Below are 22,117 nucleotides of genomic sequence, written 5' to 3' on the forward strand. Positions count from 1 at the left end.
CCCCCAGTGCGGCGGCCAGCGCTTTCTGTCCCCAGCCCGCCAAGGGTGGGGTTTGGCCCGCGAGGGGCGCTGGAGGTGGCCAGGCTGGAGAAATTCCTTCCATTTCCCAGCCAGCTGCGGGGAACGGGTTCCAGGAGTTGGGGAGCTCAGCTGCCAGGACGCCGAGCCGGGACCAGAATTGCCCGGGGCAACCCTTTCCTGGGACTGAGTGGAGGAACCGGGCCTGGGGAGGGTCTCCTGGAGTCAGGAGCCGACCCGGGCTTAGAAATTCTGCAGAGGCGACATTTACCGTGGTTTACAGTGAATATGAATTTGAGTTTGGGGCTAGTGTTCACAGCATGGTGGGGAAGGAAGGCTGGGCAGAGGTAGGTGGATTCGCAACAGTCATGCCCAAAGGCTGCTGATGGGTTGAGGGGGCAGATAACAGCCTGGAGAGCAGCTCAGCGGTGCTTGCGGGCTGGTCCTAGACCCACTCCAGTGAATGTTTGGATCAGTGACTTGGATGAAGACTTATGAGGGAAGCCAGCCATCTCTTTGTCGTGACCGAGGGCTGAGAGGTATGACACCATCAAGATCCCAAATGATGGCAACTGGGCAGAAGGATGGACCAAGACTAACAAGATGAATGCGTTGTTTTATAAATGTTGAAGGGTGTCCTGAAGTTAGAAAGTCAGCTCAGGGGTCAGTGCCTGGCTCAAAAGCCCAGAACCCAGGGCCCGGGGCTTCCCACCTGCTCTCTGGTGTTGGCTGTGCAATCTGAGGCCTCTACCCACTGAACAGGTCCAACTGGGGAAGAGGGACAGCTGGCCCTGGGCTCCCTGGTGGGGCTCTCTGGGTTCTAATCCCAGCTTTGCCGCTTCTTAGCTGTGTGATCTTGGGTGAGTTGCTTAACATTTCTGGGCTTTAGTTCCCTCATTGGTAAAATGTTCATAATAACCCTTTCTCAGTGTTGTGAGTCTGAAATGAGAAAATGCACGTAAAGTGCTTAGTAATGTATCTAGCACGTGGTGTTCAACAAATATTAGCTGCTGTTATTGTTAACAATAGTAATATGCCCATTTCTGGGTGGGCACGTTGGCCAATACAGAGCTTATGCCCGGGAGGCCAGCGGGACTGCAGAGGGCCTGTCAGCCGTGTCCTGTTACAAGGAGGGGTTTAGTTAAGGAAAGACTCAAATGCTTGATAGGAAGGAGGAGAAGGAGGTTTCGGGTGGGTCCGGAGCAGAGCTGGGGTCCGGGGCTGGGAGTTCCTGGAGTCCGGGTTGTGACTCAGCGTAGGGAAGAACCCTCAGACTTTGGCTGCACCCTGCAAGGGAAGGGACAGCTCCTTAGCTGCAATGTCCTCTCCACCTCCTTCCAAGCGACTGGCCAGCTCTCCTCCTGCCCTGTGCCCGTGCATATATGAGTCCTCCTTTCCTCCATCCCGCAACTACCTGCTGAGCCCTACTAGTGCTGAGCTCTGCGTCAGAGATGGGAGACTCTGCAGTGACTGAGACGGACAACTGAGCAAAGCAGCAGCGTTCGTCCTGTGGAGATAATAGAAATAGGTTCCTGTGCTGGGGTGGCAGTGGAGGCTGTCTGAGGAGGTGGAATGAGAATGGAAACCCAATTGAGGAGGAGCTAGCCATACAGACATCCCAGGCACTGACTGCCTGCGGAGGGAACAGCCACTGCAGCGGTCCTGAGTGCGGAAAGCAAGCCCGTGGGGCTGGAGCACAGCAAGGAAGGGGAGCAGGAACTGGGTGCTGAAGTCTGGCCGGATGCTCCCACCCCGCTGGGGGCATCACTCTCTCCTGCTCCAGCCCACTCAGCCCCTGGTTTGTCCTTTGGTTTGCACAGTGCTGATTATGATTGACCTTGACTCATTCCTCCATCATAACCCCCTGGGGCCCAGGGACCTTGGTTTGCTCCTTCTGGGTCTCCCGTTGTTCACGGCCTCCCTGCCAGTAGGCCCCCAGTAAATGCTTGTGGAACGGCTGCTGAGTAGGCGATTTTGATCTGGGACGGGAGATGGCATCAGATTCCTGCTCTGAGATGTTAGGAGTCACTTTCTGGGCACCAGCTGGGTCCCTGACTCTGGCCCCGGTTCTCCGACGCAGGTGGGGAAGACCCAGGCGCTCAGGTTGGGCCTGGCTGGGGCAGGAGGTGGTTGGCCCTCCCTGCCCTTCCTCCTCAGCTGTGGGTTGGTGGGGAGAAAAGGGAGGGTTGGGGGGGTCCCTGCGGCCCGGCTGCAGACCCATTTCTGGGGTATGGGAAGATGACAGTGTCATTCTAGGAGGCAGGTGTAGCCGGTGGGGGGCGGGTTTGGAGCCTGACCCTGCCTACTGTTTGGGGCTGGAGGACCTCCAGATGTTCCAGAATACCCTTCTCTCCTTCTCTCCTGTGGCCTTCACTCCCTGCTCCCATCATACTCACAGGGATGTGAGGGTGCTCATAGCTCTGTAAGAGGAGAGTCGGGTACTGTGGGCCACAGGAGCTCCCCTGAGCCTGTGGACCCTGGGGCAGAGGTCAGGAGGGCGAGGAAACCCATCCCCCACCCTCTGATGCCCTCCTCCTTACTCCCTCTGCCTCCCATCATGGAAACATCTGCTTCTCTTTACCAGTCCTCATCTTGGCCTGAAGGGCAGCCAGACAGCCAGAGAAGTCCTGTCCTCACTCTGGGGCCCAGTGGAAAGGGGAGAGGGCTGAATAAGGGTGGGAAAAGGGAAGGAGAGATGTGGGGTCTGGGGTGACCTGGCTGAAGGGGGCTTTGGAACCAGCACGGTCGTAGGGGAGCCCTTGAAGAGGCTGGAGGGGTGGTGCACACAGTTGGCTCCAAAAGGAGAGGCCAGGTGCCCAGAAGTGGCGTGGGACAGGAACCAGGGTCTAGGGTTAGCTTTTGTGTGTCCTCATGTAATTTCTGCTAATAATGATATCACATGTGTGTCTCCGGCCCTGTTCTAAGTCCTTTACACATATTAACTCATTGTAAGCCTGATGGAAACCCCCTTGTTGTTCATTCGAGAGATGTCCGTTACAGACTGTCATTTTTGCAGATGAGGAACGTGAGGCACAGAGAACAGAGAGGTTGTGTAACTTGCCCAAGGTTACAAGTGATGGGGCCAGGATTTGAACCCGGGCAATCTGGGATCCAGCATCCTGCTCTTAACCACTCTCCTCCCAGCTGGGCCTTTTCGTTTTGGGACTGGAGTCCCGTCACAGGTTTCCTGAGAGGCCCCATTGCTCTGGTTAGAAGCCTGGGCTGCCTGGAGATGGGGCATAGCGCCCCTGCCCTTTGGGGGCCTCTGAGGTTTTGGGGGTCGAGTTGGAGCCCCTTAAGAATAAAGGGGTATTCTGCTCTGTCCTCACGATAGCTCCCTTTTCTCTGCCTAAAAAATGCCCTTTTGTGCACCTCACGAGGCTGAGAGCTGGACTGAGGCACCCCCACCCAGAAGTGGGGTGTGAGGCTGAGGGGCTGGGTGCTGGCATGTGTCTCCATGGCCCTGAGAACCCTGCCAGATGCTGCTGGCAGCTCCTGGCCACACCCTACATCCCCAAGAGCTGTTTGCTTGGGGTGTGGGCCTCCAGGCTCTGACGCCCACCCCAGGGAGGTCCTTGGGCTGGCTTGCCCCTCCTCGTGGCCTGGGTCCTGCCCTTGTTCCTACTGCTGTTTCCTGGCTGTGCTGTCTCCAGGGAAAGTCCTGCTGGCTGGTTTCCCCTCCCTCACACTGACTCTCCCTCTGTAGGCTTCCACCATGGACAGAGGCCAGCCCCGGCCCCTCTGTGGTGTCCTGAAGGCCCATGGGATGGTTTGAGTGTTGTCCAAGTTCTGTGGGTCCACCCAGAGTGGTAAGTGCTCTGCTGTTGTCCCTTGTACACCCCCTGGGCCCCCGAGCAGGTGGGGCTGGGGGCAGAGGTGGGTGTGGAACTGCCTGAAGCGGATGTGGCTTGGGGAATGGAGGGGGAAGCCCTGCAGAGGTGGCAGGCGAGGTGCGCTCAGCATGGGGAGATCTGATTTCTTCAGTGGGGGGGGATGCAGGGGTGGGGAAGGGAGGAGCCTGATTTTCTTAGTCGGATAGGCTGAGGGGCTCTGGGCCCGGGTGACATGGGCTGGTGGCAGGGGATGGGGGGTGGGGGTGGGGGATGACAGCATGTGCCTGGTTCCAGGAAGCCGCAGGGGTGGGGTTGGGGAGCTCAAGGCTGGGAGTGCAGTGGGGCAGACTTGGGGGATGGGAAGCTGACTTGTTTCTAGGGTGTAGACACTGTACCAGAGGGAAGGCCAAGACCACCCCATCCCTCCCTGAAAGGGTGGGGACCACCGCCTCCCCACTATGTCAGGCCTTTAAGTCCAGTGGGGTCTGGTATGGGGGGGTGCCTCTGTGAATGGGGAGGCTCTTGCTCACAAAGGGCAGGGACGGACTCTCTACTGTTCATCCGACATCCCTGATAGGGAACCCCTCGGACTTGTAGCCGTGGCCAGAGGGATCCTCGGCCATTGAGCTCACCTCCTCCTCTTACAGATGAAGAAACTGAGTTACAGGGAGGAGAAGTGACTTTTAAGGTCCTATAGTGAGGACAGTAGAGCCTGAGGATGCTTCCAGAGAAGGTACAAGCTGATCAGTGGGTGAGGGGTGGAGTGTGGGAATGAGATTTCCACCAGGTCTTTCCTTGGGGGCCTGAGATACTGGGATGGGGCCAAGGGCACCACAGTCCTGGCTTCTGTGTTTCCCTGAGGAAGCTGGAGTTCAACCTGGCACTCTGGACAGGGACCCTGGGGTTCCTCCCAGAACAGAGGGCCATCTCTGAGCAGCAACCCCGTTCAGGCCTTGAAAGGTCCCTGGATGAAGCAAGAGCTGGCTTAGGGTCTCCCCCAGACCCCCAAACACTGCTGCCTCGTGTGGAGTTAGCAGAGAGTCCCAGAGAGGTGGCTGGGATGGGGAGGATGGGGTATCCAGTCTGAGCCTGGGTGGCAGGAGGACAAGCCCTGGGAAGCAGGGCCTCCTGTTCCAGGGGCTGGGCTGGGTGTGCACCGGCTCCTGCTGACAGCAGATTCTGTGCCACCAACCTCAGGCTGGGGACAGGGAGAGGAATTCCCAGTGTCCCTGGTCAGCCGGAGAGCTGAACTTGGGAAGCACGTGAGTGAAGATGACAGCAGTGGGCCAGGTGTCTTTCCCTCCACTTGGCCCCCACCTCTACCCTCAGCTCAGACCCAGCCTCCTAAGCACCCAGCCTTCCCTCTGGGTACACAGCAGTCCCCGGGGACAGAATTCCTTGTGTTACCCTGTTGTCTGGGTGATGGTGGCGATTGGGTGGAACTCCCATGCCAGACACACTGCCAAGGCCACCCTAAGGGGCTGCCAACCGGGGCCCCATGAGTGCTAGAGCTGCTGGTCTTGTGACGTGGGCACCTGTCTGCCAGGCCTGGGCACGGGCCCAGGGTCACGCTCACGCTGGGGCTCCCGTCAGCTGACTATTTTGGGCTCTTGCTGACCTGGGCCAAAGTCAGGCCTCAGCCAAGAGGGCCCTGAAGCAGCTCCCCCTGTCCCCAGAGGCCGGCTCTGGTTTCGGCTATATAAACAGAGGAGAACACACTGGCTTGGAGACGGCTCCGCGTCCTGAGCCCGCTCAGCCGGTGCACAGCTTCAGCCAGGCAGGACGGGCTAACTAGGCAGTCACATCTCTTCCCGCAGGGCTCCCTGAGGCCGCCAGGAAGGGCCCTCAACCAACCCTGGGGTTCTCCCGTGGTGCAGCCGTCCAGCATCTCTGAGAGTCAGCAGATCGTGAGGAGGGAGCTGGTGAGTCTTGGAAATGGGGAAACCGAGGCATGGGAGCTGGGCTGTTTGGATCTTTTTCCATTGTGACTGTCTAGGTTGTGCTTTCTTTGGCCTTGGGCAGAGGTGGGGGTCGTGGGGAAGCAGGGGTGGCCGACCACCCCAAGGAATGAGAGGAAAGGCTTGGCCACAGTTGGATCATGGGAGTCAGACTTGCGACATTTGGTGACTGAGAACCGGGGAACATGGGACAGGTGATGCCATCTCTCTCCTTCCTCGGAGACTTCCAGCAGGGTCTAGATGCTTCTCTTTTGTCGACCTGGCCTGGACCAGGCCCTGGTCTGCTCTGGCCGTGGAGGGACGCTAGAGTGAGCTGGTGTCTGTCATGGAACCTCAGCATTGGTCCCTGAATGGGGTCCCTGGGTCCCCAAGCTGGTTGGGACCAGGGGGCTGAACCCGGGGTTTGGCTTCCCTGAGCCCTCAGCCTTGTCCTGCTCTCCGTGCCTGGCTTCCCAGCTGGTTTTGGTGCCTGAGAAGCAGGGCTGGAGCGAGATCTGGCGAGTCTGCCAACCAGCCTGCCACAAACACGCTCCGCGGGCCCCGAGCCAGGGGCTTCGGCCCGGCCTGGAATAAGTGGCAGCTCCTGACGTGGGAGGCTCTCCTCAGTTCTCAAAAAAAAATTTTTTTTCCCTTTCTGAACGTGAGTCTCTAAACGAATCCAGAGCCTGCGACTAAAAATACTTTAACAATAGGAAAATGCATCAGTCTTTCCGGCTGGGGCTCGTTATCAGAGGGTTTTTATTTTGAAATTTGAAATTTTGCCCAAGGAGGCTGGGTGGAGACCTGCGGCAGGGACAGGGGCATCTGGTGGGTGTTGATGTGCTACAGGGCTGTTGGGAGACCCTCCAAGGGTGGAGGAGAGGGGAGCTGGCCAGGAGCTGAGCAGCCTGAGGGGCACGGAAGGAGACTTGAGGAGGGTGCAAGTTAGGGCCCGCCAGCCTTTCCCAAAGGAGCTCTGTGATCTTGGCTGCGTTTTCCAGTCTGGCTGTTCTTTCTGAAGTCTGATCTTATTCCTTTATGCTGTCTGTTCCTTCCTTCTGGCTGACAGTGCGTGGGGGTCAAGAAATCACTGGACTGAAGATAACCTCTGTGGAGAGAGGCCTGACCTCCTTAATTAACCAGCTTTCTTCACGGTATTAATTGAGCACTTGCTGCATACGGAGTCTGGAATTTTCCTGCGGCTGGGTGGAGCCACATCTCTAGGCACACTCTCATTTCCTTTCCCTCAGCCCTGGAGGGGGAGAGAGGGAGATGGGGTTACTGTTTATCTCTAGTTCTTGAAGAAGGGGGTGCTGGCTCCCCCAGCTCCTTTCCCTGCCATCCCAAGATTCCGCTGGAGGGGCCTGGGGTCCCGGCCCCCAGATAGTGCTCTGTTACACTGTTGGGCCTCTGCCTTCTGTTAACAAACTGAATTCTCGCAGCACAGGGACTTGCAATGTTGTCTGCGTCAGGCCACTGAGGAAATGGTCTCGGAGAGGGCAAGGACTGGCTACAGGTCACACACTAGGCTTGCTGGCTCCTGGTCAAAGATGCCTCTGAGAGCTCCTCCATCTTTTGCCTCTGCTGACAGCTGGGGTGGGGGCAGGGGGGCACCGACTGACCTCCCCACGTCCTTGGGAGCCTGTTTTCAGGGAGGTAACAACACACGTGGTCGTGGCAGGGCCTGGGCCTGACCCTACATCGCCAATTTTCAGTGTGGTCCCCCCAAGTTGGAGGCCCCCCAAGGCCGTAGGCAGTGCTTCCCTGGCCACAGCACAAATCCCCCTGGCCACTGCCAGGGCAGGAAGAGGAAGTGGCCGGGTCAGGGCTGGCAGTAGGTCCTGGGGCTGAGCAGGGGGAGCTCCCGGGGCCACTTCTCCGTGGGAGGAGGCAGAGCTCGCTCCCTCTGCCCACCCTGCGGGAAGGGTGTGGACGCTGTCGAGGGGAGTGGTCTGGTAAAAGGACAAAAGTAGGGCAAGTTCCTGCCCTCTGCTCAGCTGCGGTGGGGCCAGCCCGAGGCGGGGGCAGCGTGGGAAAGGCCTGTGCGGTTCCACTTCCTCCATCCCACTTACCCCGCTCCACACTCGCCCTCTTGGCTGGGGAACGATGGTGGACCCAGATGCCCTTCTGGGGCCTGCCCTGGGCTACTTACTGTTGGGGGTGCACGAAGGGTCCCCCTGCAGGTGGGGGACACAGGGCCTTGCCCTCATGTGCACATGTTGGTGGGGAGGGATGGGTCTGAGCGCGAGATAAGTCCTCGGGCCCATAGGATTTGACTGAAGGGCAATGGCCTAGAGAGTGGTTCAGAAAACATACTGTGTGAGGATCTTTTCTAGTGTCAGATGTCGCAGCTTCTCCTGTCTGGAGATGTACTGAGTACTTGTTGCTAGAACAAATACGTAAGGAGAAACAGCCACTGTTTTTCTCTGATTTCAGGAACACACACTTGCATGAATTTGTATTCAGTCAATTCCAGCACTGTCTGCATCCATTTGAGTAACTATCTCTCTCCCCTTTAGGTGTGGCTATTTTTTATTTTATATTTTTTTTATATTATTTACGTATAACTTTTATTTCTGAAAGTATAACATACGAAACAGAAAAGTGTACAAATCATAGATGTGAAATCTTAAGAGTGTAGCTTGATGGCTTTTCCAGTGTGAACACACCCAGGTGACCATCGTCCGGATGGGGAACTGGAGTGTTTCCGGTCCCACCAGAGACCCCCCTCACAGGCACCGCTGTTTGATGTTTACAGGCTGTGTGTGTACCTGGCTCTGTGGGACACTGTCCAGGCCTGTGGGGCCAGAAGCCACAGCCTCTGGAGTTCAGAGTTGAGGGCAGTGGGTCCAGGACAAAACTGGGAGTTAGGGGACCTGAGTCAGAGTCCTGCCCCCCCGCCTCCATCCCCTTGTTTATAAAATGCGGGTCATGATTGCAAACCTGGAAGGCTGGGAGAGGATTAAGTGGAAGAAGCCACATGGAGTGCCCTGGGCAGAGGTCTGACCCTTGATTGGTGTTCCTCATGACCCCCACCCTCCAGGAAGGTGCTTATTCTTAAGAGTTGGGCTGGTCTGGGAGTGGACCATGATCTGAAGTCTTGGAGGATCAGCAGGATTAGAGAAGAAGAGAGGAAGAGGAGCAAGGTGCCCATGGGTGGTGGGAGGGTTTAGCCCAAGGTCCTCATATGGGGGCAGCAGGGAGCCGCGGGTGATGAGAGCCGAATGGTGGCTGGGCCGCGCTGTGGGAGCCTTGTGTGGCCGCTCAAGGGGCTGTTCCTTCTGATCGTGCAGTTGAAGGCTGGACCTGGCTGTCCCTCGGGAGTCTCTGTCCAACCTTAGACCAGCTTATTTAGGCCTCCCAATATCTGCATCAATTATGCCTTTCCCCAGAGTTCCACCTTAGCCAAATCCTACCCCTTTCAGAGCCCCAGGCCACCCTCCCCGGAGGGCCTCTGGCCAGCAGAGGGGTCCCCAAGCCCCTCTTGCCTCTCTCCCGTCTGTCTTAGGCTGGGTGCTCCACATGGGTGCCTGAATGGGTGGCCCTGGCTGCGTTTCCACAGAGGGACTCTGCCTCTTTCTCCTTATTGACTTATTTTCAGAGTGCAGTGTGTTCAGACCCCCCAGCGTCCTCGCCTCCACAAGCACGGCCAGGTGGCAGCTGCCATTGCCTCACCCTCCAGCGAGACAGCAGCCTCCAACCTGGAACACCCGGGGAGGCGGGGTCTGGGCTGCAGGCACAGATCTGGAGGCTAAATGATGAGATTTAGAGATTTAAGCCTGGGCCCTGGACAGCTCCTCACCACACTTGAGCTGTCTGAGGTTCCTGGGTGGGCTGACTGCACAGGACGGTAGGGATGGGCTGTGTTGCTTTTTACAAATGGAGAGTGGTGGGGAGGAAGGCGGGTACCAGGGCTCACGCTGGCTCCGCTCTCAAAGAACCGTTATGGCTGGCTGGAGCACAGACTGGTCAAGCTGCAGATAATACACCTGTTTTGCTGGTGATGGATGGAGGGAATGCTATTGATCTTTTGCTGACATATTAAAGTCGTTTTTATTTCCTGAGGAAGGCCCTGCTGAGGTGGAGGGAGGCGTCCCAGAACCCGGTCGGGGGCTGGGTGGGAAGGCAGTCCGTGACATGGCTGGGGCCAGTTTCAGCAGCCCAGACTTGCTGTGTGCTCCTGAGCAAGGTGCAGCTCCTCTGGGAACCCATGAGTCCTTATCTGCAAAATGGGAGCATGTGAATTATATTAGTGGTTTCAATCCCTTTTTTTTTTTTTTTTAGCTGTGGCATGCTTTTTCCGAGCAAAATCTTATGCAAAAGCCCAAGACAAAGAAAAACAAAACTTTGCCTGAAGTGGGGTGGAGATCCTGGAGGGGTCCCAGCTGTTTTATCCTGCCCATGCTTCACCTTCACCCAGGAGGCCTTGAAGAGTCTCTGAAAGATGGTTTGGGAAAAGCCAGAGCTCTCTGGAGCCTGGTCCACACTGAGGTTGCATGCTGTGACACGGGAGCAATGGCAGGTTCTAATTAGATCACTAAAGGAGATTGGTGTTACATGAAGACTGCTCCAGGGGCCAGCCTGGTGGCAGCGGTTAAGTTGGCCCGGGGTGGCCTGGTTCAGATCCAGGCGTGGACCTACTCACTGCTTGTCAAGCCATGCTGAGGCAGGCATCCCACATATAAAATAGAGGAAGATGGGCATGGATGTTAGCTCAGGCCCAATTTTCCTCAGCAAGAAAAACAAAAAGAGGATTGGCAGCATTTGTTAGCTCAGACCTAATCTTCCTCAAAAAAAACAAAAGGCTATCTGCGGTGGACAGTGGGATTTGGAAAGAGAAGACAAGATTGTTAAGGGGCAGTTTTGTTAATGAGCGTAGGCAAGGACAAGGGCAGGTCACTGGTCTGCTCCTTCAGGTACCAGTGAGGTGTGGGCTGTAGCTGACAGTAGGAACGGGGGATCCAAGAGATGTTCCAAAACAGAGTTTCAGGAAAAAGTGACAAGTCGCATGGGGCATCAAAAGCAGCAATGGGGTGGCGGGCAGGGCGTGCAGCGATGACAGGCTCTGTCTGGGACGGATCAAGTTGGAGATGCTGGTGGGACCTTTGAGTGGGCAGAAGTGGGGGCTGGAGACAAGGGTGTGGGAAACCTGAGATGGGACGGGAGGGCGGAAGTGAGGGGCAGGAAGTGCCTCAAGGGTAGAGGGAAGTGCTGTGGGGTGACCAGAGGAGCGGAGAGTGGGGTCCAGGCTGCAGGCTCAGTGAGCAGAAATGCTTCATGTTGACCTACAGAGGAGAAGGGGGCTGGGCGGAGCCCCAGTGTAGGGGGGCTCTCTTCTCCTTCTAAATATAGCCCTTCTTTCGTCCTCTCTTACCTGCTGGTGAGGGCTCCCCAGGCTTGGGGCAGAATGGGGGTAGAGGGGTGACAGCCAGACCAGAGAAGGCTCCAGGTGGCTGCAGGCTGGTCTTTGCTCGGATCCAGCCCTGGCAGGCCCTTCCCCCTCCACGGGGCGGTTCAGAGCTGCTTTGCCCACAGGTGCTGGAGGTGAGGCGGGAGTGTGGGTACTCCCTAATCGTGGACGGGGAGAGAGCCCTTAGAGAGGCAGGCAGCGGCCCTGGGTTCCTCCCCAGTGTGCCGCCACTTCGCTGTGTGACATTGAGCAAGTACTATTATTTCTCTGAGCCTGTTTATTTATAAAATGGGGAAGAGTCGGCACAAATTCGAAAAGATTTCTCAGGCTCCACCCGGTTCTGAAATTCGGTAGTTTCCCAGCTAGGTGCACTCACCCTGTAAGGGACTGGGGAGAAATCAAGTTCAGCGAGTGGAGCAGAGCCCATTGGCCCATCTTGGTCTGGCAAACCCCTGCCCTCCGGAAGGTACTTTGCATGGGAAATTGGGGGGAGGGAATAAGCCCGGGGCGGGGGGGGGGGGGGGGGGTAGGGTTCTGATTGACATGCCTGGGGCAACCTCTCAGACCCAGACCGTGCTGAGGAAGACCGGTCAAGTGCACAGGCTGCTCCTTGGCCTAAGGTGGGGGCGCTGGTTCCCCAGGCCAACTCCCTACTTGCCAGCCCTAGTCCTGCCCTGGCCGCCTAGCAGCGGCAGAGGGCGACCCCCAGGCCTCCAGGAAGGGCTTGGGAGGGTGCAAAGGCGGGGCCGGAGGGACGGGCGCGGCCGGGGCTCCTGGGAGCAGCCGGAGGGTGAGCTCTTCGTCGGGGAAGCCCCGCGGCAGGGCTCTCGAGCGCCCTCTTCTCGGGCCCTGGGGGCTCCGGGCCGGGTCCGAGGACCGGCGGGGGGAGCCGCGAGAGTCCGCGAGCTGCTATTTTTAGCCGGCGCGGCAGGCGCGAGGGGCCTATTTATAGATCAAACGCTCCGCGCTCCCTGCGTCAATGGAACCCCGCGTGCGTCACGCGCGCAGACATTCCAGCCCCCCTCGCCCCGCCCCCTCGGGCTCCCCGGCCCGCGCCTCCCCCTGGCCGCCTCCCGCCGGAACCGCGCCGCCCCCCGCGCCCTTGTATGGCCACAGCGCGCCGGGCCGCGTGCGTCAGCGGCGCCCCCGCCCCTCCCCGTGCGTCACGGAGCGCTTAAGAGGAGGGTCGGGCTCGGCCGGGGAGCCCCAGTGGCGGAGGCTGCGAAAGTTGGGGAGTGTGCAGGACGGCGGAGCGCACGCGGGACAAGGCTGCGACTCGGGGCGCTGGTCCCGGGCAGGGGGAGCAGGAGCCGGCCGGGTAGGTGCCCCCGCGGGGAGCGTGCGTCTCAGCAGGACTCTTGTTTTGGTTTTTAGGGATGTTGCATGAAGGAGATGGGTGTACGCGCGAGCAGAAAGGATGTTGTAGGGGCTGCATGCGGGAGGGCTCGGGGAGGGTGCAGCTCTGGTGTTGCGGGGGAGTGGTTGGAACGGGATGAGGACCCAGATCGGACTGGAGTCTGCTGGGCGCGGTGGGTGTGGGGGAGTGTCTGTGCAAGGTGGAAGCCGCAGGGGGTGAGGGTTGGCGCCAGGAGTGGGGACTTGTCCAGTAGGAGGCTGGCGGGAGTTCAGTCTCCCAGGGTGCCTAAGTGGGCACACTGCGCCCTGCACCGAGGTGCTAATGGGGGTCTCAGTACAGTGGGGGAGAAGGCACGCAGGGCTTCGGATGCTGGGATCCATCCGACTTCTACAGGATTGGATTTCCAAAAGGATCTCCTTCCTTCCAGCTTGTCAGCTCCCCTCCCCATGGCCCTAGTTGTTTTCTTAACAATTTAGAGGTTGTGGCTCAGTTTGCAGGGATTCCTAGCCTGAAGTTTCTGCCAGAACTGTCTTGGGAGACCTCTGGATTGCTGAAGGAAATGGCCAGCATTGGTGGCTGAACTGTGGAGGAGATGTTGCTGTCCTGGAATAAGCGAGTCTTCTTAGGGGCAGGAGCAGGGTCTCTGGAAGCACAAGGAAGATTGTTTTGGCTGTAGCTTGGATCGCGCGCGCGCGCGTGTGTGTGTGTGTGTGTGTGTGTGTGTAGAGTGATATGTGGAAACCCTGGTCCTTGGGGATCCTGGATGGGAGGTGCTAATTTTGGAGTCTCTGGTGCGGTACTATGGAGGACCCCCCTGCCCATAGTCCCTGGTGGATCACACAGGTAGGGTGCAGTCTGAGGCTTGCTCAGCGTAACAGGTGCAAACCACATTGTTGCCAGGACCTGCCTGAAGCCGGATTCTCCCCGCTCCCTCCTTCAACCCCGCCTCTTCCTCCTCTCTGTGGGACGGCTCCCCCCCCCCCCACCCCCCGCCCCCAGGCTAGATGTAGGTCCATATCTTGCGTTGTCCTTAAGTACCTGCACAGAGTGGGGGGGGATAGGTTAGTGGAGGTTGATCCGGATGTGGGACGTCCAAGTGGAGAAACAGGATTTGAATAAGGCTGGAACGCCCAGCCCTGCGTGGCTGCCACCTCTCCTCCTCCACCCCAATCCCATCCCTGCCCAGGCTGTCCTAGTGCAGGCAGACGTGGCCACCCTTATCTCGCAGGTGCTGTATGCCTGTGGACGGGCACCACTGGGCGGGTGGGGCCAGAGCTTGAGGGGCTCTGCTGTCTGGGTTGACTGTGGGAGTGTCAGGCCAGGGGTGCAGCTGCCCTGTCCAGGGCCCATGCAGGTGGGAGAAAGGCTAGGACCAGAGGACTCCCTGGGCTCTTAGCCAGGAGGTAGTGCCAACCTTTGCCCCCTCCCACTGTCCTCCTTGATGATGGCACTCTCTGTTCCAGCTTGCTTTCTTACCCAGCCTCCCTCCCTGACTGGTGAAGCCAGAGTTGTGCAGACCCCAGGCATGGAGTGGGGATGGGAAACTGTCCCGGAGCCTCTTCCGTGTTACTTTTTGACCAGTCTGCAAACTTAAGGATCCCCCTGTGTGATGCTATCTCTGCTTCTTCAGGCTCCTCAGGACTGGGAGGTGTAAGCCCCTTTGCCTGAGCTGCTGAATTCTTCAGGGCACACTTTCTAGTGGGGGGACCTGGGCAGGGGCAGGATGCCCACCATCCACCCACCAGCGGGCCCGTTCTCCTCCCTGCACAGCTGCCTCAAGTCTTCTGCCGGACTCTCAGAGTTCTCTTATAAAAATAACAAGGAAAAAAGTGTTGGGGGCAGCAGAGAAATTTCTCTTAGGGACTATCTGTTCTCCTGGAAGTCTGGGGGGGCTGATCCCTCCTCCTCCTGCCCCCTCTCGGCCTCTCTCCAGCATATGGCCTTTAAATGTCTGCAGCCAGGTTACCCGATCCCCTGGGGAGCCAGGGACCGAGTGAGGGGCCTGGGCTCCTTTTCTCTTTGCTTCTGGGAGCATCCCTGGCAGTACAGAGTGGCTGCCCATCCCCAGATGGCAAGGCCCGTGGTGCGCGTGGGATCTGCAGCCTTTGCTCAGTATTCAGGGTGCGGGCAGGAGTGGGGGACAGACTCCATGCTGCTTAAGCCACTTTCTCAGGCGGCTGGGGCTTCACTCCCAGCTCCTCTTCCATTTTCACAGTGTCCTTCTCCGCAGGCACTGGAGGGAGGAGGAGAGGGGGCTTTGCAGAGGCTGGGCCATGCCTGGGAATAGTCCCACAAGTGCCAGGTTGGAGAAACCACATATCTGCTCCCGGGGCCTGGGCTCAGGCTTTGCGTGGCTGCCTCTCCCACCCACCCTTCTCTCAGCCACTACCCATGCCTTACCCACTGAGGGAGGGCAGGGGCTGGAGGAACACAGCTTCCCCCTGTTCCAGCAGAGAAATGCTGGCTGGATGCCTTCACCAGGGTTCCCAGGCTGCCTGGGGTGTGGCTGGCCTTCCGACTGAGCCCACTCTCCACTGGGCCATTGCCCAAGGGCTTTGTGACATGGAGGGCGAGATGGTGCTCGGGCCAGGGGCCAGGATTCCTGGGTTCTTCGGTGGGCCGTGGCCCTAACGCCTGTGTCCCATGTCTGGCTGCGACTCCTGCCACCTGACTGCTCAGGGCCTATACTCAGAGGTCAGGCTTCTCTCACTGACTCCTTCCCACCCCTTTGGTCTCCTCCCTCTCCAGAGATGCCCTGTATCCAAGCCCAATATGGGACACCAGCACCGAGCCCAGGACCCCGTGACCACCTTGCAAGCGACTCCCTGAGCCCTGAGCTCAGCAAGCCAGCCATGGACCTGGCCAGCCCCGAGGCGGCCCCCACCGCCCTGCCCAGCTTCAGCACCTTCATGGATGGGTACACAGGGGAGTTTGACACCTTCCTCTACCAGCTGCCGGGGACAGCCCAGCCCTGTTCTTCAGCCTCTTCCTCGGCCTCTTCCACGTCCTCGTCCTCAGCCACCTCCCCCGCCTCTGCTTCCTTCAAGTTCGAGGACTTCCAGGTGTACGGCTGCTACCCCGGCACCCTGAGCGGCCCCCTGGATGAGACCCTGTCCTCCAGCGGCTCTGACTACTACGGCAGTCCCTGCTCAGCCCCGTCACCCTCCACGCCCAGCTTCCAGCCGCCCCAGCTCTCTCCCTGGGACGGCTCATTCGGCCCCTTCTCACCTAGCCAGACTTATGAAGGCCTGCGGGCATGGACAGAGCAGCTGCCCAAGGCCTCTGGGCCCCCCCAGCCGCCGGCCTTCTTTTCCTTCAGCCCTCCCACGGGCCCCAGCCTGGCCCAAAGTCCCCTGAAGCTGTTCCCCTCGCAGGCCACCCACCAGCTGGGGGAGGGAGAGAGCTATTCCATGCCGGCGGCTTTCCCAGGCCTGGTGCCCACTTCTCCACACCTGGACGGCTCGGGGATGCTGGATGCGCCCGTGACCTCCGCCAAGGCCCGAAGTGGGGCTCCGGGTGGAAGCGAGGGCCGCTGTGCTGTGTGTGGGGACAACGCTTCGTGCCAGCATTATGGCGTCCGCACCTGCGAGGGCTGCAAGGGCTTCTTCAAGGTACTGGGCTGCCTGGGGCGGCTTTGCGTGAGGAGTGCGGAGGGGCCGTTGTCATCCCAGCGGGGTCTGTGGGAGCCTCTCTTGGGTTTTCCTCCCAGCTAGTCCTGCCCTTCAGGAAGGGGGCAGCATGCCACGTGGGCCACCCTCCTGGGGACCCCGAGCTGGCAGGGGGCTGGGACCTCTCCTGCAGCGGAGTATGCAGGGCAAGTGACACTGCAGTGAGATGGAGGGAGGGGTGAGGTGTGGGCAGAGGGTGCCGGCCACAGCGCTGCCCAGGAGGGGAGCTTCCAGTGGCAGCTCTGGTTTTCCTCTGCCTGTCCTTCCCCCACCCAAGGTCCTGGTGGGAAGGGCACTCGTGTCCCTGGCATGAGATGAAAAGACCTGGGAAGAGGCTTGGTGCTTGAGGGCTGGGGGTGGACCCAGGAACAGGCTGTGTGTTTGTCCCAGTGCTGGGTGCCTGCTTAGCTTCCGTCCCCACCCCCGCCCCTCCTTGGCCCTCTCTTGTCTGCCCCAGGGAAGGGCCAGGTGGACACAGGCACATTAAGGACTACAGGTGTCTGGGCTGCTGGGGAGCCCCTGCCCCATATCTTACATCCTGAGGGTCTTTCTCTGGAGGCAGAAACCACCCCCAATGTCCCCAAGACTTTCTTGTTCCTCCCCCCACCCCTTCATCTCTCCCTCCCCTGCCACCCAAATGTTAGAAAAATAGCTGTGAACAGAGAGAGCTTTTGTCTGCGATGGCAGCAGGATCTGGACGGTCCTCTCCCCTGGGCTCCCCCCTCCCCACCCCACCCTCTGACAGCCTGTTCCGTGTCGCCCCCCCCAGCGCACAGTACAGAAAAACGCCAAGTACATCTGCCTGGCTAACAAGGACTGCCCTGTGGACAAGAGGCGGCGAAACCGCTGCCAGTTTTGCCGCTTCCAGAAGTGCCTGGCTGTGGGCATGGTGAAGGAAGGTGGGTGGCTGGGACCGGCCGGCAGGGACAGGCAGGCCTGAGGCGGGTGGGGCAGGCAGAGGCCCCCGGACATCTGTGCCCGTGGGCTGGGCTGCAGGGGAGACCGTGCCTGGACCTTATTTCCACCCCATCTCCAGTCCACCTGCCTGGCTTACTGCGGGGAGGTCCCTGTCGGGTCTGCTGGCTCTCTGGGGCTCTAGGTCTGGATTCGGGGGTACTTCCCAGCATGGGTGTGCACAGCGAGCGCTGAGTCCCCTCCTCCCCCCGCCTGTTTCTCTGCAGTGGTCCGGACAGACAGCCTGAAAGGGCGGCGGGGACGGCTCCCTTCAAAGCCTAAGCAGCCCCCTGATGCCTCCCCTGCCAATCTCCTCACCTCCCTGGTCCGGGCGCACCTGGACTCGGGGCCCAGCACGGCCAAATTGGACTACTCCAAGGTGAGGCCCACCCTCCCCACATCCAGCGCCTCCGTGCCCGTTAGAAAAGGCCCCCCTCCAGTCCGACAAGTTGAAAAATGAGGAGCCCCCTCTGGGCTGACCAGATGGGAAAATGTGCCCCCTCGGGTGGGTGGCTAATTAGAAAAATGTGCTCCTTCCAGCAGCCATGGGCCTGGGTTAATACGTGAGAATTGGCGAGCGCCAGCGTGGGCGGACTGTCGGTCCCACTCTCTCTTCCCCGGGATCTGGCATCTGAGCACATGACACGGCTGTGCCCCGTGGCCCTGGTGCGGGCGCTTTCTGGGGTGCTGACCCAGCTGGACCGCTCTTCTAGTTCCAGGAGCTGGTGCTGCCCCACTTCGGCAAGGAGGACGCTGGGGACGTGCAGCAGTTCTACGACCTGCTCTCCGCCTCCCTGGAGGTGATCCGCAAGTGGGCCGAGAAGATCCCCGGCTTTGCCGAACTCTCGCCAGGCGACCAGGACCTTCTGCTGGACTCGGCCTTCCTGGAGCTCTTCATCCTCCGCCTGGCCTACCGGTGAGCTGCCCCCTGTCCGCTCGGCCCCTCCCCTGCCACCTGCCCCCGAGCCCTGCTGACCGCCGTCTGCGTCCCACCTGCCAGGTCTAAGCCGGCCGAGGGCAAGCTCATCTTCTGTTCGGGCCTGGTGCTGCACCGGCTGCAGTGCGCCCGCGGCTTTGGCGACTGGATCGACAGCATCCTGGCCTTCTCCCGGTCCCTGCACAGCTTGGTTGTCGACGTCCCTGCCTTCGCCTGCCTCTCTGCGCTTGTCCTCATCACAGGTGAGTGGCCAGCACCAAGCTGGGCCCTCAGGAGGGCACCATCCCAAGTTGCGGCGGGCTGGCATCTAGCACTTCCTGGGCCCCTGCATTGTGAAGTGAGGGCAACTGGACACAGAGAGGGGCATGCACTTGCTCAGAGCCACACAGCTGGTGGGCGGCAGAGCCGCAGTTCAGGTCCAGCTGCGTCTGACTGCAAAGCCCACGCCAGTCTGTGAATTATCCCAGGCTACCCGAGATCCGGACTGTATGGTGTCATGTGTGGCGTAGGGTCTTGGTGTGTCTTTAAAATCTTACTGAATCTTATTATACACAAAAAGTGCACAAAGGATAAATTTTCGTTAGCTAAGCACACTTGTGTAACCAGCACTGAGATCAAGACGTGACCAGTATCCCAGACCCCTCCTTGTGCATCTTCCTCATCAGCCCTCAGGGTGACTCTGCCCTGACTTCTGACAGCACAGGCTGGCTGCACCTCTGTGTCCTTTATGTAAATAGAATTATGTGGGGGGCGGGCGGCGCAGGGTGACTCTGGTGTTAAATGTGGAGCTTTTCAGATCTCTCTTCTTATTTTGTAAAGCACCAGAACCTGCCCCCATCCCTTTTCTACTTAAATTTCACAGGGGACCCAACTATATAGGATAAAGTCCAAGTCACTCTGGGCGAAGAATGAGTGGTGGGTTTTGGGGCCATCTTTCCCTGGGGGTGGCCTCGAAAACACTGCTGTTCAGCTCCAGGGCTTCTCAGAATGGAAGAGTCTGGAGGAAAAAACCCACTGGCTGAGTCAGAAAGCCAAGCTTAGGATTTTATGTCTTTTTCGTGACCCTGGGCAAGTCATTTACCTTCTTTGGGCCTCAGTTTCTTCCTTGGAAGATGAGGGTAATGAGCATTACTCACTTCCTAGACTGCTGATGGGGATCAGCAATGGGCTCATGTGTGAGAACATGCTTTTGCAAAAACAGCCAGTGAAGCGTAAGGTCAGTGGCAGGAGTTTGAGAGACCTGCAGGGGGCCGGGTCTCGGGGGAGGTCTGGTCCTCAGATGTGTGGCTAATCCTGCACCCTCCTCAGAGCGGCACGGGCTGCAGGAGCCACGGCGGGTGGAGGAGCTGCAGAACCGCATCGCCAGCTGCCTGAAGGAGCACGTCTCGGCCGTGGCGGGTGAGCCCCAGCCGGCCAGCTGCCTGTCACGCCTGCTGGGCAAGCTGCCCGAGCTGCGGACCCTGTGCACCCAGGGCCTGCAGCGCATCTTCTACCTCAAGCTGGAGGACTTGGTGCCCCTTCCACCCATCGTCGACAAGATCTTTATGGACACGCTGCCCTTCTGACCCCAGCCCGGGGACACGCGTGCACTGTGTGTGCATGCTCATACACCACCCCACGTGCCTTTCGCCCATGGCCCACAGACCCCCATGGACCACCACCCCCTGGTCTGGGCTGCAGACTGGCTGGCCTCGCCACTCACTCTGGGAGATCGGCAGGGAGCTCACGCCCTGGGGAAGGGAGTGCATTCACAGGGTGACCCCTACTATATGTCTTACCCCCCAAGCCCGGTCCTGGCCTTCATGTTTTTGTAAGATAAACCGTTTTTAACACACACCACCGTGCTGTAAATAAGCCAAATGCTGCTGTAAATACGGGAAGGAAGAGGTTGAGGTGGGAGTCGGGGTTAGGAGGGAGGGGTGGGCCCCCAGCAGCCTGGGCAGGCCTGTCCCAGCCTCCTCCTCCTCGCTCTCTCTTCCCAGCCTCCTTCCACATGTACATAAACTTACTCTAGGAGGAAGACAAATGACAGATTCTGACATTTATATTTGTGTATTTTCCTGGATTTATAGTATGTGACTTTTCTGATTAATATATTTAATATATTGAATAAAAAATAGACATGTAGCTGAAACTGGGATCCCATCTATCTGACACCCTCCCGCACACCCCGTCATTACGTCAGAGACAGAGGTGGCTCCCCGTAAATCATGGGTGTCAGTAGCCTAAGCTAACAGGCCTCAGTCTACTCAGTTGTAAAAGCTGGATCGTAATGGCAGCTGCTCCGCAGAAAGCCTCTAATGACAGGCCTGGCTCCAGGATGGAGACTGCGCGGACACCGACGCTGAGGGATGAGCATTGCTCTGGCCGTCCCCATTCCTAACCTGGGAGGATGGTCTCCGGTTCGGCTTCCACGCCTGCAACACAGGGAAGGGGCGTACCCTGCCTCACGTTGCCACTGGGATCACAGGAGTGTGTGTGGTGCTTACCACGGGGCTGGGGACAGGGCGGCCCCGAATGGCGCTAGCGGCCGCTGTTACTTTGTCAGTTTTTTTCCATCCCTGTTTTCAACATTCCTCCCCACTCGCCTAGCGCCCCAGCCACAGGACCCAAGTTACTGGTGGCCCCTGCCCTCTTGGCAAGACGATTGTTCTGAGGCCCCTCCCTGTGCCCCAGTGCCCCGCATAGGTTCTCCTACCCCCCCAGCTCTCAGTTGCTTAGCTGACTTAAATGCAGATTCCTAGGCTCTGCCCCAGGGACTTGGGTTTGGTGAGGGGTGGGGCCCAGGAGTCTACTTTTGCCATGCACTCAGCTGCTTGTGATGCAGGTGGTCTGGGGGCCAATCTTTTGAGAAACAAGAACCTAGATCAGCCCCAACCTGAGGCCCAAGGTAGCTGGTCACCATGCGGGGTCCAGTCCCCTTCACTCTGCTCAGTGCCCGTCCAGCCTCATCGTTTCCTCTTTGAGGAACCGGTAGGAGCCCTGAAAGCAGTGCCCCTCACACTTGTTCCTCACAGCCCTTGGCCCAGGACCCCTGACTCTCCATCTGCACAGTTTCTGGCAACTGGCTGGATGGGGGCAGCCCCTGCTGGCTGGGGATTGATCAAAATAGGGTCTGCTTCAGAGTGGGACAGAATCAGGGCCTACGCCAGGGCTCCAGCCACAGCCTGCAGGTTCCCCAAGGAGCCCCTGGCCACATGCCCTCATAGGGTTCTGGGAAGACAGTCCAGCCCCAGCCTTCTGAAGGGTCCCCGTGTGGGTGTGCTGGGGAGTCCTGGGCCCTGTGCTGACCCATGGTGACTGTCATCCCAGCAGTGTGTGGACTTCAAGCATCTGTCCGTGGCACCCCCTCCAGAGCCCCAGAGTGAGCCTGTGTCGCAGCCCCAGCACTTGGCAAGGCGGGGGGTGGCGGGGTTCAGGAGATCTTCCGTTCTTAGCCCTGCCTCCGACTCCATGCTGCTCCCCAAGAAGCCCTTCCTCCTCCCCGAGCCTCAGTTTCCCCATCTGTTCAGTGGGGAGGTGAGTCTGGTGGCACCATTCTGGTCAGGAGCAGAGCTTGCTGGGAAATCTCCCATCAGCTCTGGCTAGACTGAGTCCCTCTTTCTTTGGGTCATTCCCATGTCCCTGCCTTTAGCACAGACAGATATGGAGCACCAGGCAGCCCCTTGGGGAAGGCAAAAGGACCACGTAGGTGTTTGAGGAGGGGCTGAGGGTCAGGAGTGGGGTGGGGAAATGGAGACTCTTGGTCCCTACAGATCTCTAAGTCACACAGTGATGACAATAGCTACTGTGTATGGTGTTCTGCCACCTACTGGGTCCTGTTCGTACAGTATTCGTCATTTCTAGCCCTCGATACCGCTCTGTGAGGAAAGCGTGGTCGTCCCACCTCACAGGCAGGCAGCACAGCAGAGCAGGAAAGAGCAAGGACTCTGGAACCAGACTGCCTGAGTTTAAATCCTGGTTCCAGTTTTTTCTCATTGTGGAATTTGGGGCAAGTTACTTA

At 59.0% G+C, this 22,117-nt stretch overlaps 1 protein-coding gene across 3 annotated transcripts; it reads left to right on the forward strand.

Annotated features, from left to right (window-relative positions):
* Window positions 1-2,474: 2,474 nt before the first annotated feature.
* On the forward strand, window positions 2,475-20,248 carry NR4A1 (nuclear receptor subfamily 4 group A member 1). Of its 3 annotated transcripts, XM_070619566.1 has the most exons (8): window positions 2,475-3,827; window positions 5,669-5,773; window positions 15,304-16,166; window positions 16,993-17,122; window positions 17,405-17,556; window positions 17,891-18,093; window positions 18,178-18,356; window positions 19,423-20,248. In XM_070619566.1, exons 3-8 carry the CDS (start codon window positions 15,306-15,308, stop codon window positions 19,677-19,679), a joined length of 1,782 nt encoding a protein of 593 aa, XP_070475667.1. In that variant the 5' UTR covers window positions 2,475-3,827; window positions 5,669-5,773; window positions 15,304-15,305; the 3' UTR covers window positions 19,680-20,248. The 3 variants fall into 3 exon arrangements, with proteins under 3 accessions (XP_070475667.1, XP_070475666.1, XP_070475665.1); XM_070619565.1 differs by lacking the exon at window positions 2,475-3,827 and having other exon boundaries at window positions 4,168-5,773; XM_070619564.1 differs by lacking the exons at window positions 2,475-3,827; window positions 5,669-5,773 and adding an exon at window positions 10,911-12,516.
* Window positions 20,249-22,117: the final 1,869 nt, after the last annotated feature.

The sequence above is a fragment of the Equus przewalskii genome, chromosome 5, assembly GCF_037783145.1.
Source record: "Equus przewalskii isolate Varuska chromosome 5, EquPr2, whole genome shotgun sequence".
In the NCBI taxonomy this organism is placed as follows: domain Eukaryota; kingdom Metazoa; phylum Chordata; class Mammalia; order Perissodactyla; family Equidae; genus Equus; species Equus przewalskii.

Coding starts and splice junctions, on each gene's coding strand:
- NR4A1 (XM_070619564.1), top strand. CDS start 11,742: ATGCCTGGGGCAACCTCTCAGACCCAGACCGTGCTGAGGAAGACCGGT. Junction 16,167..16,992: donor GCTGCAAGGGCTTCTTCAAG/GTACTGGGCTGC, acceptor CGCCCCCCCCAG/CGCACAGTACAGAAAAACGC. Junction 18,094..18,177: donor ATCCTCCGCCTGGCCTACCG/GTGAGCTGCCCC, acceptor CCCACCTGCCAG/GTCTAAGCCGGCCGAGGGCA.